The 17,690-nt window shown below is 37.7% G+C and overlaps 1 protein-coding gene across 9 annotated transcripts in view; it reads right to left on the reverse strand.

The window, feature by feature from the left end:
- Positions 1-17,690, reverse strand: part of GRIK1 (glutamate ionotropic receptor kainate type subunit 1) — a 364,961-nt gene that overhangs the window by 17,700 nt on the left and 329,571 nt on the right. For all 9 annotated transcript variants that reach the window (XM_045785684.2, XM_045785683.2, XM_045785681.2 and 6 more), the window contains 2 exons: positions 16,462-16,679; positions 4,404-4,629 (listed from right to left, as the gene is read on the reverse strand). In XM_045785684.2, the coding sequence (XP_045641640.2) occupies positions 4,404-4,629; positions 16,462-16,679 (444 nt within the window). The remainder of the gene's footprint in view (positions 1-4,403; positions 4,630-16,461; positions 16,680-17,690) is intronic.

A 17,690-nucleotide genomic window follows, 5' to 3' on the forward strand; every position in this document is an offset into this window, starting at 1 on the left:
TTTCCCAGTCTGCCTTACAATTAATTCAGTGTGGCGAAGTGACCAGTTTCTAGCATTCAGGGCTAAAGCGACGTATGACTATTTCCAGTCCTATCTCACATTCTCCCAACATGATCCTCTACTTTTTCCATTTCACCAAATATGCGGCAGGAAGAAAAAGACTTCAAGTCACTAGGGATAGTGGAACCACCAATTGGAAGGAGTTCAGGTCCCAGGATGACTGCATGAAACAGTCTCTCTTTCAATGCACACTGGACCACAGCAAGGTCAAGAAACACACATTTATGGTGTAAGCCACTTGAATATAGCAGATGTTAGTTATAGTAATTAGTCCATACTGTCTAATACACTTAGTAACATACCATTAAGATTAGGTTTTGAATACTTCAAAGGTTCTAAAAATTCCTCTAGGTTTGGAAAATTTACAAGGTCTTCACTGATATCTTTTATACCCAGTCTTCTAGTAATGTCGTTGAACTTTTAATTATGTTAGGGTTAGACAGTACTGACACCTGTTGGTGGCCATAGCTTGCCCAGTACTGGCTTCCTATACCAATTAATACAAAGGGAGAGATTAAAAGATGGTAAGATGCATTTACTCAATTTCTCATTGGATGCTAAGAATTTTTGTTGGTATTTCTTCTACTTAGTAAGAAGGTAGTACGCCTTCGCTCTTTCTGTTGCAAACTTTAAAGTTCTTCTTGGCAGAAATAAAAAGATGCAAAAAATCAAATAGCAAATAGAAAAATGGGTCATCTTAGAACCAGAAAAGATCTTAGAAATCATATAAACCAGTCCATGTATTTTAGCCTTGAAGAAATTTAGGATGTGAAAGTATGAATAAAAGTACTAGTTACTGGCAGAGGCAAGGACTTAACTCATTTCCTCTTACTTCTCACCTCGTGTTATTTCCCTGAAAGCTGCTTCCTCTACCCCGCAGCCTGCCCCTCTTCCTGCCGTCAGCCTCCACATACACAAACCTTATGTTCTGTGACATGTTTTATGTTGGAAAAACAGAAGGTTAACATTGTGGCATTTGTCATTTTTCTTTCTTTCCTCCCAAAACTTCCTTGTCAGGACTCAAAATCAAGTTTAAAAGAAGAGTAAAATGTTTTGGAGTTAGATTGTAGCTTGTCAATTAGAAGAATGGATTTTTGGTGAGAAAATGGCTCTTGTAAGCCAAATTAAAAGATACTGGCTGCTTGCTTAAACACCCCCAGAATAACGGTTAGTGTCAAAATTAGCACCATTCACATACCCATAGCATGTGAGCAATTAAGTGAACCAGGAGAGCTTCGCTTTAATGTACAAGAAAATGTTTTGAAGAGTGTAAGAATCATTCTTACGGGAGCGTTTGCTGCTGTAATCGTAGCAGTATACACAGTGGGCACTCAATAAATGTTGACTGACGCTCTCCTCCTGCCTTCAGGCTGCATGGTACCTAGAACATTTCAGACAGAGGAGGATCGGATCTCCATTTAAAGTTGTTCTCTAAGGAAGGTAATTTCCAGCCTCCTGGTAACCTGTTTAAGCTGTAACTGCTTTCATTCTCTCGAAGTTTTATTTTAAATCCCTCAGGAAGCATATTTCCAGAGCCTCTGTCCTGAGAGTCTCAAAGAAGCAAAGTCTTCAATTTTGTGTTGTGACTGACCTGACGTTGACAATCTTCGACCATGGGAGAGTTTAGAGCCTTCCGGGGGTCAGTGAGGGCAAAAACAGAAATGTATTTTAGCTTCAGTCTTGTTGTTGTTGTTTAAGTGGACTGAGTGACATCAGAAGTGATTTATTACAAGTCACTTGAAAAAATATATATGTATACACACAGACCTTCCTGAATAGCCACTGAGCTTTTGTAAAGAGTCAATTCATCATAGAAGAAACATCTCACAAATTTATCCAACAGCTGTATTCCCAATGGATGTATTCTCTCTGAGGTCTGCCATCTGTTCCAATTATTCCTTCGTTGTTTTTGGTTTAAAAGCCTGACAGGTTTATAACCAGTATGAAAAATTCCTGGAGTATATTTCTTTTTATCTAGGGAGGGGAAAGAGCTCTTCGACTTTGGAACTTGTGTGTCAGAGTATGGATGAAGCTGGAAAAAGTAGACTGCATTTGAACACTCAAGTCTCTGCATCATTTAATAGACAATGCAGTGATACTCATTGAGCCCCAAGCACATGCGAGCAAAGTCATTTTCAAATTGCTGCATTCATTCAGGAGTGTTGCAAAAACCTTGCTTCCTTTCCATTCTCCCTACTCCCAAACTTTAACTTTAGCGTTACATTCACTCATTAGAAGAAACGTCCATTGAAAGTCTCATAGTAAAGTACAGATATTCTCAGAAGGAATGATACACAGTTATTTTCTGTCAGTATTAAAGATAGGAAATTTGGTGAGCAAAGAGGAGTGTTGAAGGTGGTCAAAGTGGGCTTATGGGGTGAAAGATAAAATGAGGAAAGTGCCATTTTCAACTCTGTAATTTAATCTAAACATAGTTCTATTCAGAAACCACAGTTGCTCCTCTGAGAAGGTGCAGAATATAACAGAATCAATCTTAAGGTCTTGATTTTGAAAAGATTCAGGTAAAGGCAGCCACTCCCGGTATTTTTGTTTGACTTATGGCCCATTTAATTAAAATCAGCAGTTGTGGGATATAAAAAAAATAGCATCTGTCTAACTCTCCCCATCCCTATTATGGAAAATGAGGTGACAAAGCTTGGTTAGGGTGATAGTAGATTGTTTTACAAAAGGAGTCATAGCATTCTTTTAATTAGTGTCTAACAATCCCACTGAGCCTCCGGCAGAACATGTTCACTTAATCATAGGAAAGTCTACCACTTGGGAAAAAATATATACACTTTATTAGCATTATTGGTATTTTCATCAGGGAAAGTTATTGAAAATAAAGGGACAATAAAGTAGTTATAATTTCCCTAGATCGATCATTCTTCAGATTTATTTAGAATACATTCTTGATGATAATGATAATATTAATAATAATAATAAGTTAATTTCTCCATACCATATATTTCTAACACCAGCTAGACAGCAGGGAGTCAAATTGGTTGCGTATTCACAGCGAAAGGTAAAGAAAGTTGATCTTTATCTGGTTAATTAAATTAATATTGATCAAAAATTGAATATGGGATACATAGTCTTTTTTTTTTAAAATGAATTTGTGGTTAAATGTCCTAACATTTAGGATAGTCTACGTAAAATCTGATATTTTTAAATTAAAAATGGAACATCTAACAAACTTGTGTTCAAATTCCCACGTATGCAATTGACTAGCCTGAAAGACAGCTGCTGCTTCGGATGACCCTGTGGTCTCTAAGTTTCCATAGTTGCTACCATTCCTTATTGCTTCCTCAAGCAAACAAATTTATTCAATTATGATCTCTGCTTAACCTCTATAAGCATTTGAGTTTGTGATCTTTGTGTAATGTTGAGGGTTGGACTGGGCAATTCCTTTCAAACAACAAAAATAATAATGTAAATGAGCAAAACTAATCTACCTTGGATCCTTAATAATATGACTTGACCGTAACCGAGATTTCTGCTTACTAGACTACACTGCTCTATGGTGGCCCCTGATTCCTCTCCTTTGGAACGCTCATCACAAAATTGCCAATGATTCACTTGAAAAAAGCAAATTACCACCGGTGACTCTACTCACCCAAACCTTATATGGTACAGTTTTCTATAGAGAGAGAATCCATAATTGTCTCTTAAATATACGATATAGTTCTATATGTTAGACATGCAAGAAAACCTTGCTATATGGGTCTGTATGCCTACAAGGCAGTAATATCACTAGGGAAAAGAGTAGCACAAAATACAGAAATAGGAATATTTGGAGGTTTTAGATAGTTATCCTTGATTGTATCTAGCATATTGCCAAATAATTATAATTTAATCTTTATCTTTCTTTTTTTATGGATATAGCTTTGGTTTTACCTCTTTTGACATAGAATTTTAAGCTTTTCAGTTTTAGCATCTATATGCTTAATTAGTTTTGTTATATTCCACTATAATTTAAGATAGCAAAACTAGATAGGCATGTATAGGTCTTGAAGACAATAATGTCAAGAGGATTAATCAGGAAGATATCCTTTAAAGATATTTTTTGAGAGTAAAATAATAAGATAGATAGACTCAACCAGATATCTAATGGTAGAGCTTGAAAGAAAGAGCGACTTGAAAGTTCACTAAGTTAAATATCTGGGAATTGTCAATTCAAAACATGTCTCTGACCTACATGGGCATTTCCCTATTGATTAGTCCACTAAAGGTATTGCAAAACTTCTCAGAGTGTGGAGTAGATATCTCTGAGTTCACTCCCTTCTATTATTCAGAATTGACATTGCCCATCTCAGTCTTGGCTCATGCCTTGCCTCGCTTACCGATAGGTGTTCCCACTCCATAACCTTTGGAGTCAATGAGGCCCCCAATCTGAGTGAGGTTGCAGTTTCTCTGCGTCACATACTCAATGCTGGTGGACTCCATCAGCAGGGCGTAGTCGGTGGTGAGTACTCGTTGGATCCCTTCATCACTGTTCTTAACCAGGGCAGTCTGCTGCCTGCTGCTCATAAAAGCCCACATCTTCTCATAGGTGGATATCTTTGATTTCTGCAGGGAAAGAAAGAACACCCGCCAGCAGAAGAGTGCTGAGAAAATGCGCCCTAAAGCTATTCAAAATCCCAGTGGTCCAAATAGTATAGAGGTTCTTTTGAGGGAGGAAACCAGTATGGTTGATTCTTGACTTCAGTTTGGTAGTTGAGAAGAGCCCCATTTACTACAGGAAAACACTGGAAGCCCTGAGGCAGCTATGGAGGAAAAGGAGGAGATCTTGCCCATTAATAATGTAAGGCATTGGCTCAAAGTCCTTTTGTTGCTTTCAGTTAGGGAAGAAAGAACACTGATATCAATGGCAGCATTTGCCTAATGAACTGTGGCCATCAAGAACAAGTCCTCAAGGCATACTGGGCCAAGGAGTGGCTAGCTTACTCCAGGACTCTACTCACTAACTCCATTCCTCTTCAGTCCCTTAACTTCAGCAAGCATTGTTTTACTATTTTCTGGTACGTACGTCTCTATACCCGATACAGCATGCCTTTGCTGGGGACAGCCCTGAGATAAATCACGTGCTATTGCTGCTTTGTTTATGAAAGAACTGCAATTCACTCTTATCTTTTCTGGAAAACTTAGAATATAAAAGTTCTTGTCAAGTTAAAATTCAGATCAGAAAATTCTTTGTACTGTATTTATATTTTTTTATGTACATATTCCATTTTAATTTCAACTATATTTTAGAAAATGAGGACGGAATATTTCATTACAAAGTGTTCTATGATGTTGTCTTTCCCCTTATTCTTCAGCTTTTTGATAGAATCAATAATAAACCATAAATATGATGCATATGATAGATGCATCTATACATTTCATTATCTCATTATCTTACTTTCTTTGTTAAAATATACTGCCTTAGTTTTCATATTGCTTGGATATGGATTTTCTATTCTTTTGAATAATGATCTATGATTAGACATTTTACATTTTACTCTGTAATTTCCATATTTTTCCAATTTTTTTCTGAATTTGTCTTCCTTTGCATCAACACTCCCCTCCATTTATTTTGAAAATGAAAGACATTATGGGAATTACTGATAATTCTGAGCTAATTCCAGCCCCCACACATGAGACCGCTTCTTTGGCAGGCATAGGGTATATCATCTTAGGAGTGCAGAGAAGCTTAAAACATGATTTGGGGCCATAAGCAATAAATGGAATACCTGTGGCATCAACTCCAGCGTGGTTATTCATGCTCAAGTGTTCCTGGGGGCTCAGTTAATTCCTAACTCTATTTAGGACCTGGGTTAATTAATGCCATGGGCTTTATGAGTTAAGGGAGGACAGATGGCTTTATTTTGGATTGTTAGGCATTTGAAGATCCCCCTGAGAAAGGTCTTGTGAGACAAACAACAATTCAATAAACAGTACCTTGTAGATACTGGTATTTTGTGGAAGCCATTCTATCATGATTAGGCCCCTGTGAATTACTCCTCAACCCCAGAGATATCTGCAAATTGGAGCTCATGTCTCCATGACAAAGGCATGTTTTTTGGGATCAAGGTCAATACTTCATTTGTTGTGTGATTTCAACCTCTAAGTGATGGATAATACTAAATTTGTAATAAAGAGCTACTCTAAGGAGGACAGGGAGGTCAGTCTGTCTTTTGGTAGTAAATACACAGCTAAGAAAATTTTTCCTCTTTCAGGAAACTACACTAAGGGAAAATAATTTTCTTAGAAGTATGAAATTTTAAAGTTGTCAGAGACTTTAGAAACTGACTCATTCAAACTGCCATTTTCACAGAGGAGGAAACTTTGGTATAGAAGCTTTGGAGACTTCATGAAAGTCACAGAACTAGTCAGTATCAGAGCTAATACTGGACGCCAGGACTCCCAACATCTAACTCAATGCTCTTTCCACTGGACCATGATGGTCTTGGGGAAGCGGATGTCCTTATTGCCAAATTTCCTCTGAGAATGATTTTAATCGTATTTGCTCTACCTACGACAATATAGCTTAAGTTCATGGACTCAGATTATTCCCTGACGCAGTTTGCTATTTTATATCGTGTTAACACAAACTTAGAGTCAGCCTCCACATTAAAAAAAAAATCCCATGAAACATCCATTTTTTAATCATATTTAACTTTTATTAAAAATGAATGTTGTAAATAGTTAGAAAACTAGATTTTTAGTTTAGGGAAGTTGAGGACAAAACAAAGTAAATGATGAGTTCATTCATGGTAAATAGACAAGTGTGGGAAGTCCAGGACTTCAAGGACATGGAGGGAGATGAAAAGATTCAACTCAAAACCTACAAGCCTGTCATGGAGCCCCATCAGGTATGTTCTCAAATCATCTGCTGTGGGGGGTTGTCTAATTTCTCAATACATGGCAGACCTATCTGTGGTCTTACTACATGCAACTAACATACAGCTTGTATAGCGTGTGGCTCACCAAGAGCACTCGACAGCCCTCAAAGTCATCTATATTCAAGGAGAAGTATCCACTGATCATGTACTTGATGCTACCACAACATCCATGAACTACAAAAATTCTCAACTCCTACTCTCAATTTCTTTTCTTGTCTCCTCACCGCTTGGTGACACAATGTTCCCTGAGTTAGCATGTTCTTCACACCGCAATCTGAGTAGGGCTGCTCTGTGGAGCTGGAGGTCATGGATTTAATTTAACCATATCTACTTCTTTCTTCTCAGAGTAGAAGATTATTCTTGACCCGAACTCCCTGTGGTGTGGGAGGGGAAGTCTAGCTGGCATGGACTCCTTTGAAGCATTGAGGGCAGAACTGTTTCCCAGTAAGAAAACTACCACTTGGTAGAGGACTTGTTCAAGTTGAAGGTACAGGAAACGTTCTAAATTCCTTTGACCCCTCCTGCTATTCTTGATGGGGCTTAATGATGGTAAACAAAATAGCACCCTTTTGCTTCCAGTTAAAGTTCTTTTTCATCATTTAGAAGTTTTGCTCTTGTGGGGCTCCACTGTATTCCACATTTGGAATTATGGACTATTTGAGAAGCTGGGGAGCATAGAGAAACAGAAAGACTCCTAAAATATGGCTACAGAATAACATTTTTAACTGTTAGAAATACCTGTATGTGGCTCTAGTAGCTTAAGACACAGTTTTCCACCTTTGAAACCTACAGGAAGAACTTCATGGTTGGAAGAGTTTCCCTTAAGGATTCTTCAACCCCTACGTTCTACTCTCTGGACCAACTCCTTCATATTACTTATGCAGGGCCTGACTTTGGAGACCCACAGAAGGTCACCTTTAGTTAGTGAAAGAGCACAGAATTAGGGTCTCTTTCCTCTTCACTTCTGAGTTCTGTCCATTGTCATGCCCTCTTCTGTAATGTTTATTTTTTGTTAGGTCAAAAAGTACTATTTTGGTAGTACTTAGATTTATTTCTTTTTAACAGATTTTCCATTTTTAAGACACAAATCTTAATAATTCTTAAATGGAACTGTTTGAATGACAGTCAGATATTTTTATGCTTCTAAATCTTCTGTAGTCTCAGCCTGTTAAATCGTTTTAAATAATATATATTTAAAAAATAGAAACAGTGAATACCTCTTATTTCAATGAATATGTTAAAGGTTAATTAGAATATTTGTAAAGTACTCTGAGCTTCTTAGCAAAAGTCACCAAACTGAAAAGCCTTCATTTATTAAATCTGAAATCATCTGTCTTTTTTTTCCCCCCAAATACTGCAGGAGCATCAGATTTAGATAATTTCATTTTGCCTGGTTAAACCTGATTATGTGGCTATTCTGTTGCTGATGAAACGTTGTTGGCAAAGATTAAGCATATTTTCATCTAAAATCTGTTATAAGGGAACATTACTGGATCTCCATTTGATGACCGTCATTTAGATCTCTTTTTCCCCCTATAGTGCATGCAAGTTAAATACTCACTGGGAAATGATTTACAATGTGTCTGTGTTCAGTTAAAAAGTACTTATTGAAAATAGTAATAATCACCAGAACATGCAGTGTTTACTGTTTGCCAAGCACTGTTTAAGCGCTTTGTGTATATTAATTCATTTAATCTTCACAGTGATCATATGAGAAAGATGCTATTATTATGCCTCTTTTATATGTGAGGAATCAGAACGCCACCTGAGGAACTGATGAAACTATGATTTGATTCCAGCAATCTGGCTCCAGGTTCTGTGTTCCTAACCAGCGGGGAATCGGCTATTTGTTTTCATATACCGAACAACAAACTCACGGTTTGGCTAATGTTTTAACAGCTAAATTTTCTAAAGAAACAATTGTAGTGAGTAGTGGTGCTATTTTCCTATGATAATCAAACTGTTGCACCTCTCGTAGTTGGTGTCTGATGTATGGAACTATATACATAAAGTCAGGCAGCTTACATTTGTATAGACAAAAAATTAGATACGATTATTTATATATATATCCATAACTCCCCATGCATACATACACACTGGGGATAAATTATTCATATTTGATCTTTGTTAGCTTATCAAAAATGCTATTATAAACATGGTGAATATGTGCATATTGAGCAAATAAAATGCCAAAAACAGTTACATTTTAAAATCTTCAACTTATTTTTTCTTTAGATAAACCCTGATTTAAGATAAATCTTGAAACTCAGTCAAAGACCTGGAAATCAACTATGTAGAAATCCAAGCTTTTGAAGCAGAGGCATCAGAATAAATAGTTTGTCTTTAAAATAACCATTTTCTTTAACTGACAATTAAATATATTATTTCATTAAATAATCTATTCTCATGGAATTTTAAAAATATGATTTAATTTACAAAAATCCCTTTGAAAGAAGATCTCAAAAGAAAGCATCTCTACTTATAGTGAGGGCCTCTGTCTTTCAAATGTATGTAGTATGATTATTACGGTTGATCACGCTCCTATCTTGAATTGATAGAAAGTTATGACATTTGCAGACTCTCCAAGGTTTTAAAAATTCATGTGCTCCCTTTAAAAAATTCCCTCAGTGGGATTTAAACACCTGTCTAGAGTTAAAACTCCTGTCTAGAGTTAAAGATTGGTCCATTACAGGCAATATACCAGGATTTGAAAAAGGTTAACTTTAATTGACCTCATGGATTTCTTCCCAAATACATTTTTAATGTACGGGGACTCAATATTTTGGGTACTGATGGTAAAATTAGCTGAATCTTTCCAACACAAGCTAATATCTTCTTATGCGGAGAAGTTTGAGAAATGTCTTTCATTTATGCTTCTTTATATGACTATTTCTGTCTGCAACTTGTCTCCCCATAATGGCTCATTGCTTCACTTCCACTGGTGTGGTGCTCAGTAACTTCCTTGAAATGTCTTTGGGGTTGATGACAGCTCCTAACCATTCCCTGGAAGGAGATTATGAACGTTAGAGAGTCCCGTATTCCCATAGCCAGTCCAAAGTCCCTAGACCATGAAAGCCAGAAATGACAAGTCTGTTATGATTTTTTTTAAACCTATTTTATCCAAGTCATTTGAGACTGAATCATGATCTAATCTGTGTAATCCTCTGGCTTGGGTCTGAGAGGATAGTGACTTATTACAAGGCAAGCTTGTACTGAGAAACATTTCTTACATGAGTATTTTCTACCCCTCTGGCTCACGAGGACTTCTGGTGTTCACACTACTTCCTGTCTGCACAAGACATGCTCTTGAATCACACGTTGCGTGTGTTTAACAGGTCTGTGTGCGTCTCGTCTCTTTATTGCTCTTCGGGTCTTCAAGCTTTGCATACAATCTTATACCTTCCCCCCTCCAATGTCTTACAGTGTCACCCTCAAGTGCTATGACAAGAGCTATGACTGGAGATCCTGGAAAACATGTAAGCTGGAATGAATCCTTCTGAACTACCTTGCTCTGCTTCTCAGCTGAATTCTAAGGACAGCCTTACCATCTGTTGGCTATCTCCCATCTGGAAATGGTTCCTCCACAAACACCATGTATGTACCTAGAAAAGCTTCCAAAAACTAAGGTTTTTGTCTGGCCTAGCCTCTGAAGGTCTTTGAGATCTTGGGCACTGGCACTCCCTCTAGACTTCTCTGTCCATTAGCAGAAGGCACACCTTCCAGAGATCACTGACAGTAAGAAAGTGGAGCAAAGACCAACATAGAGTTTTTGTTTTTGTTTTTTTTAAATTCACAGAGACTGAAAAAGTAGGACTGATAGCTAGGGGTAAGTGTTGGATGCTAATGGTGATGACATTGGTGGTGAAAATTATAATAATATCTAACTTCCTGATTGTTCACAATTTGCCGAGTAGTACTGTAAACACATGACCTGTTTAGTCCTTTATTCTTTAAAATAATCTTATGAGCTAGCTATTATCCTCAATAAACAGAAAAGGAAATCAAGGTGTGGAGCTTAAAGAACTTGCCAAGGTCTAGGTAGCTAAAAAGCAGCAAAGTCCGAATTTGAAGCTATGCTGTCGGGCTCCAGAGCGTGTAATCTGAAACACTTCACCATAAGTTTTAAATTGTATCCCAGCAATTGGTGTTAGGTATATCTCCTGAGAAGACTGGCTGGTATCCTCAATCTCTGAACAATGGACTAGCACCATTATCCCATTTGGATGTTGGTTTGCAAGGGCCACTGGGAAATCCTCCTTTTCAGGGCTCAAAATGTTCTTAGACTTTTTATGACAATGTTTTCTTCAATTGGAAAAAAAATTGTGACTTGCTGAATTGTCATCATGAGACCAGAGTTTAGACTATTCTGTTTATTCTGAAAGGTAATTAATAGAATTACATCAAGGAGAAAAAAAGAGAATTTTCACACTTTCCTTACGTTCTATGAGAGATGGAGAAAACTAGTGTCTTAGTGCTCCATTATGAAAGGGGAAGCTGTAGCTGGATGCCCTTGCTGTCAAATTACTTGAGTATAAAAGAGGAAATGGGTCATGTCGACCTTGGGGAAGCTACACCCAAGTTGTGTCCACAGCTTGGCCGTGAGCTGACTGATCTTTGTACTTCCTAAGATGCTGGTGGTGGTCTCAGGGGTTTGGAAGGGCAGGGAAAACCTTTATACCATTCAGGCTTTTGAAACAGTAGAAAGAACCAAGCAATTCTGCAGCAGAGAGCTGAGAAACCAATATAGTTAATATCATATTATTAACTAGTATTATCCCTAGTGGAAAATAAAAGGGAGTTTTTTGAAAAATTCTCTTAAGTGAAGTCTCTTGAAATTCTGAAATATTAAAACACTGACTTATAAAAAAAAAGTCCATTTATTAATTGACAGCCTGACAAGGAGAAATAAAAGATCCCCTAACATTTGGAGAATTTCCTCAAACATCTTCAACAGTCCCTGGATGGTTGATAAAATACTCTGCCTCTCCTTAACCTTGTCTTGGCAATTGGCCTAGTGGTAACTGACACCCTTTGACCAAATGGGTATATATCATCCACAGTGCTTAAGACTTTAAGACTCAAAGTGCTGATGACCTTGAGAAAATTGGATGTTTAAAAAGCATCATTAACTGAGTGACCTTGGCCACAAAACTTAGAGTTGTTCCTTTCTTTATGGACAATATCAAATTCTAGCTGTCCATCTAAAGCCTCGTGAATGCACGTGGAATTGAATTTATGACTTAATCCTCGTTCTTTTGTGTAAATACAGCCCCTGATGACCAAGGTAGCTGTTCTATGTACAAATGACTCAGTGAAGGAAAACTGCTTCAGCCTCTCCTGTCTCAGAACAGAGTACCTAGAACAGCACTTGCTGAATACATGTCAGTTTATTCCCTCAACCTTACCTGAATTCACATGGTAGATAGTGCAATTTCACCTGAGCTACTTTAAACAATTAAATTTTGTTGTTGTTTTTTTTATGTTGAAAATAAAATAAACCAAATCTGATATCTGAAGTTGTGCTGTCTGCAAAGATAGAAAAATCTAAGGAAAAAAGCCAATGGATTGTGATTAAAATTTTAGTGAGCAACTTCTGGCCACACTTTTCAAGGAGAAACTTCTCTAAATTCTGTGGCACAGAGACCACATATGAGGCATTAGTGTATTTTGTGTCTTCACAGATTTTGGTAATTTCTATAGTTCTTTCCTTCTTGCTACTTCCTATTCCATAGCTTTAAAAACAATTTAGGATCAACTTGAAAGCAAAGAGACAGATTTCTTCCATTTGGATGCTGCCAAAGGGATATATATATATATATATACACACACATACACACACATATGCATATACATATATATATGTATATATATATATATTTTTTTCCTCCCCCCTGGGAACAAAAGCACTTTAAGTTACACTGTGTGTGATAAGGAGATGCTTCTTATTAGAAGTTTCCTTGTGATTGAGTGGAGATGAGACCCATCTGAGCAAATGGCTGATGATCCAACAATGGATCAGAACGTGCTAGGTTAGACTGGGCAAAGGTGGTTTTCCTTATTCATTCAATAGCCCAAGAGAGGATATTGTCTTTAATTAAGAGAGAAAGGGAGGGAGGTCTGATGGCGCAGAAGAGGTGATATGTTAATGAAGACCTGGCTCAGTACTGAGTTGTTTTTTTTTTTTTTAAGATTTTATTTATTTATTTGATAGAGATGGAGACAGCCAGCGAGAGAGGGAACACAAGCAGGGGGAGTGGGAGAGGAAGAAGCAAGCTCACAGCGGAGGAGCCTGATGTGGGGCTCGATCCCATAACGCCGGGATCACGCCCTGAGCCGAAGGCAGACGCTTAACCGCTGTGCCACCCAGGCGCCCCCCCAGTACTGAGTTTTTTGACCATTAATGACAGTCGCTCAGTGACTCAAGGTGGAACTACTCTGAGAGTTGAAAGCCTGGAATGTTTCTTTCCCTTGTGGAATAATCCAGCTTAAAAACCCTGAGTGTGTATTCCTCTGAAGATTTCTGACAGCCTGCCTCCCTCAAGGGGACAACTAAATCAGATTTAGTCCTTGTTCTCTTTCTGCAAATAAATTCCCTTGTGATAAATAGGGTTGCCCGGCTGCAAGCTAACTTGTAAATTGGGGAACATGACCACAGTGTCTCTTCCTGTGTGCGTCTCTATTATTCCTCCTGCTCTGGTCTGAATGTGTCCCCCTCACATTCAGATGATAATCTTTAACCCCCAAAGATGCTGATATTAGGAAGTGAGGCCTTTGGGAGGTGTTTACGTGATAAGGATGGAGCCATTACGAAAGGGATTAGTGCCTTATAAAAAAGGCTCCAGAGAGATCCCTTGCCCCCCTTCCGCCATGTGTGGATATAACGAAAAGTCTGTGACCTGAAATAGGGCCCTCACTCGACCATGCTGACACTCTGATCGCAGGCTTCCAGCCCCATGAAGTGTGAGAAACACATTTCTGTTTTTTATAAGGTACCGGGTCTGTGCTATTTCATGGTCGTGGCATTTGTTCATCTTTTGAAAACATGTTTTCTGAGTGCTTACTATGTGCCAGGAATTGTTTTAGGTTCTGGGGATTGAATGGCAAACAGAACAGAGCAGTTCTTTACCCTCAAGGAGCTAACTTTGTAGCCCGCTCTGAAGTTTGGCTGAACCCTGGCTCTTCTATTGACAGCTTTGTACATTTGAGGCAAGTTACTTAACTGAGCTGTGCCTCGTTTTCTCCATATAAGGGGGTAATATTAGTACTTGCCTTAACTGGTCTTTATAAGGATCCAATGAAATAATACATGTAAAGCATTTACAAACAGAGCGTGTGGTACGAGCTAGTGTCCTGCACACGCTGCTATGCTCCTTGCTGTTGTTGCTACTATCATCACGTTCTTTCTCCCTGAGATGCTTATTGACTCATCATTTGCCTGGCGACCTGAGAGACCACTTTAATTCATGCCGCATTTTCAGGGCTGAGGAGCAAGCAGGAGCCCTCTCTGAAAAGCCCCAGCGAGCAGAATTTGTGAGACTAGCACACGACTGTTGTAGAAAAATGAATTATCCAACATACTGCAATGGATCCTGCTGGAAACATGGGGACCGGTACCCTTGATACACAAGAGGCATGTGAGCAGAAACAGCTCAAGCTGAGGCTAAGGGGTGCTTTGAGAATACACAGACTGTCTGTCCAGTAGAGAAGTCAGATCCGGTGCTTTTGCAAAGGGCAGTCTGTCCCTCTTCTGTATTTGTAGTATGCATTCAGAAGGTAGCAGATTCTTCTCTGCCTCTATTTACCTATTTCCTGATACTTTAAAACTTTTTGATACTGGTAAAAGAGGGAAATCATTTCAGATATTTTTTCAGACATACCCAATTCTACTTTGGCAGTGTCCCTTGGCCCTCTATGCCTTGCAGGTAACCGTTCTGGATTCTGACAAGTATCATGATGAATCACTAGCTTGAGGTAACTTCTGTCTCTTCACACTATTGATTTTACGAAAATCCAGGCTTTCATAAACTTGGATAGCCATATATTTAATGTCATTTGTCCTTAAAACAACACTTGTCTAGGGAACAATCGCCACACTTTATACCTTCACTAAATCAATGATGTATTTCTTAAAATGAAAAGAATGTTTAAAAATCATTTTTTTCTAACATAGGGGAAAAGCAAATCCCAACTTTTCATGTGACTCTGTTTTCGATAACCCTTTGGCTTTTAAAACAGAGTAAATTTAAACAAAGTACTTAAAACAGAGTAATTTGTATTTATTAATCATTATTGTTAATTGATAAAATTTACTGCAGTAAGTAGTACCTATTTTGGTGAACTTATACTGGTATACAAAGAAGTGTTCCCTTTTTTTCCCACCCTTAGTTTTTTTGGTTCTAAATTAATATTCTTCACCAGTTTTTGTCTACTCAATCTTGGGGGGACAACTGCATCTTTCGTAAGCGAGGTATGCAACCTTGATACAGTGCTTTTTCTAGAGTTTATTTTGGTTGCACAACTGTTTTTTTTTTCTTCACATGAACAGTTAAAAGAAGGTTCTAACCCATCCCTGTCTAGCACCAAGTTTGCGCCTTTGAAAGATAATTTAGTTTCTGAAGGTTTTGTTTTCTTCATTAGTAAAGTGAAGGGCTGACCTTCATAATCTCTGCAGTGTTTTTGCTGTCTCTACAACTCCCTGGATCTATTGAAATCCATTCCCACCCCCCCCCCCCAGCGGAACTATTGTATCTGGGATTTTATAATAAAAGTACTAAGGCTTATTCCATAAGCAAGGCAGAAATCAGTTGCACTACTCTAAGTAAGTAATTAAAAAGGCCTGAACAAAGAAATGCACTTGACAATAAAACTATATTGACTTTAACTTAATTTTCCTTTCTATTCTCCTCCAATAGTCCTGGCTATTGGAAAGCTTCAGGCCACCCTGGGGGCACTGTTCTTATTGGTGCACATACAATATTTGACTGGCATCCCCCAGGGAATTTTTTTGGTTCCAAATCTCCAAATAAATTCCAGTATCGACACATTTATTTGTTATCTGCTTCTATCTCATTAAATACAGAACACAAAGAACAAAACAATGATGAAATATTCTGTATTCTGATTATCAGAATTTCAGATTAAGGAATCTTCATTTTGTGGGTTCCATGAATGAGTTATTCGTTAATGGGTGGTTGGGCTACGTTCAGAAAACAGCATTTTCTTTTTTTCCCTAGTATAAAGGAAGAAGATACTGATCTGTAGATCTGAGTGTACTAAATTGGGGATAAAGAAAGCAGAGAAATTGCTTTATGCTGACTGTTGAGGGCGCATAGATTCCTTGTAATGGGAGTGTGTCATTATAAGTTTTATTAAAAAAAAAAAAAAACAACAGAAAACAACTGCCCACATCTTTTTTTCCTTTTGAGAAAATTTTTAAACTTTTTTATTCTTTTTTTATTCCACATCCCCCTCCCCTCAATATGAGATAACCTTTGAGAATACGTTGTCAGTTTCTTACCTTGAAGAAGGTCATTGTTGATCCATCTCTGACCGCCCCATATTCTATCTTGGTTTGCTTTGCCAGATCATCTGCTGAATCTATGGGGGATTCCATTCTCTCTACTGTCAGGAAGGCGGCCAGATTGGCAGTGTAGGATGAAATGATGATTAAGGTGAAAAACCACCATATCCCTCCAACTATTCTGGTCGATAGAGCTTTGGGCATCAGCTCAGATCCTATGATGGTATCACCAGAGTAAGAGTGTTAAACAGAGTTAAGAGAAGAGGGAAGACTCATGATTTGACACTAGTCTAGGGAGATAATGCATTTTTATGACATAAAAATTATAAAGTCATTAAGGACTTACTCTCTTGTGTGTAGGTGAGATAGAAGTGTTTTTGAGAAAATAGAGCAAAATCTAAATGATCTTTGATCACTAATTGCAACTATTGCTTAAAATGTAGTTTATCAACATTTGATGGTATTAAATGTTTTTAGCCCTGAGCTATTACATGTCTACAATTTATAGAGTTAGTTTAATTGCTTAGATTTGGTTTGTTTGCTTGTTTTTCTTAAAAAGTCAATCCTAAGACTTAGGGGGCTTCTATTAAACTGTCTGATACACATCTTATTGTGTGAAATAAAATGTTATTAGTCTTTGTACAACTATGAAAGCTTGGAAACACTAACTTATTTTTGTTTAAGATTAAAGAGTGTGAGAAACTTATAAAAGATTAACATATTATGCCATTTGTCACACGTACTTTAATAAAACTTTAGAATTTTACAATCAAGTGAAATAGCATAAAGCTACACTTAACAGTAGATGAATCAATTTCCATTGTTTTATGTTACTTTTAAAGTCAAAATTATTTTTTTCTAAGGTATATTCTTGTGTGACTGAGAAGAATAGATTCACTGAAAAGCATACTTTTGTCCTTTAAAGTGCTCATTTTTATTTTTTATTAAAAAATTTTTTTTTTAGATTTCACTTATTTATTTGAGAGAGAGAAAGAGAGTGAGAGCAGGAGAGCAGGGTGAGGTCCAGAGGGAGAAGCAGACTCCCGCTGAGCAGGGAGCCCAATGTGGGGATTGATTCTGGGACTCTGGGACATGACCTGAGCTGAAGGCAGATGCTTAACCAACTGAGCGAACCCAGGCGCCCCAAAGTACTTGCTTTTAATTATACTTCAAAGACTGGTCATTTCTCAGGTGGAAAGGGGCTCTTCCGGGTAAACATACATTTT

Source organism: Ursus americanus, chromosome 4, assembly GCF_024610735.1.
Source record: "Ursus americanus isolate L20-20 chromosome 4, mUrsAme1.1.p, whole genome shotgun sequence".
Taxonomy (NCBI): domain Eukaryota; kingdom Metazoa; phylum Chordata; class Mammalia; order Carnivora; family Ursidae; genus Ursus; species Ursus americanus.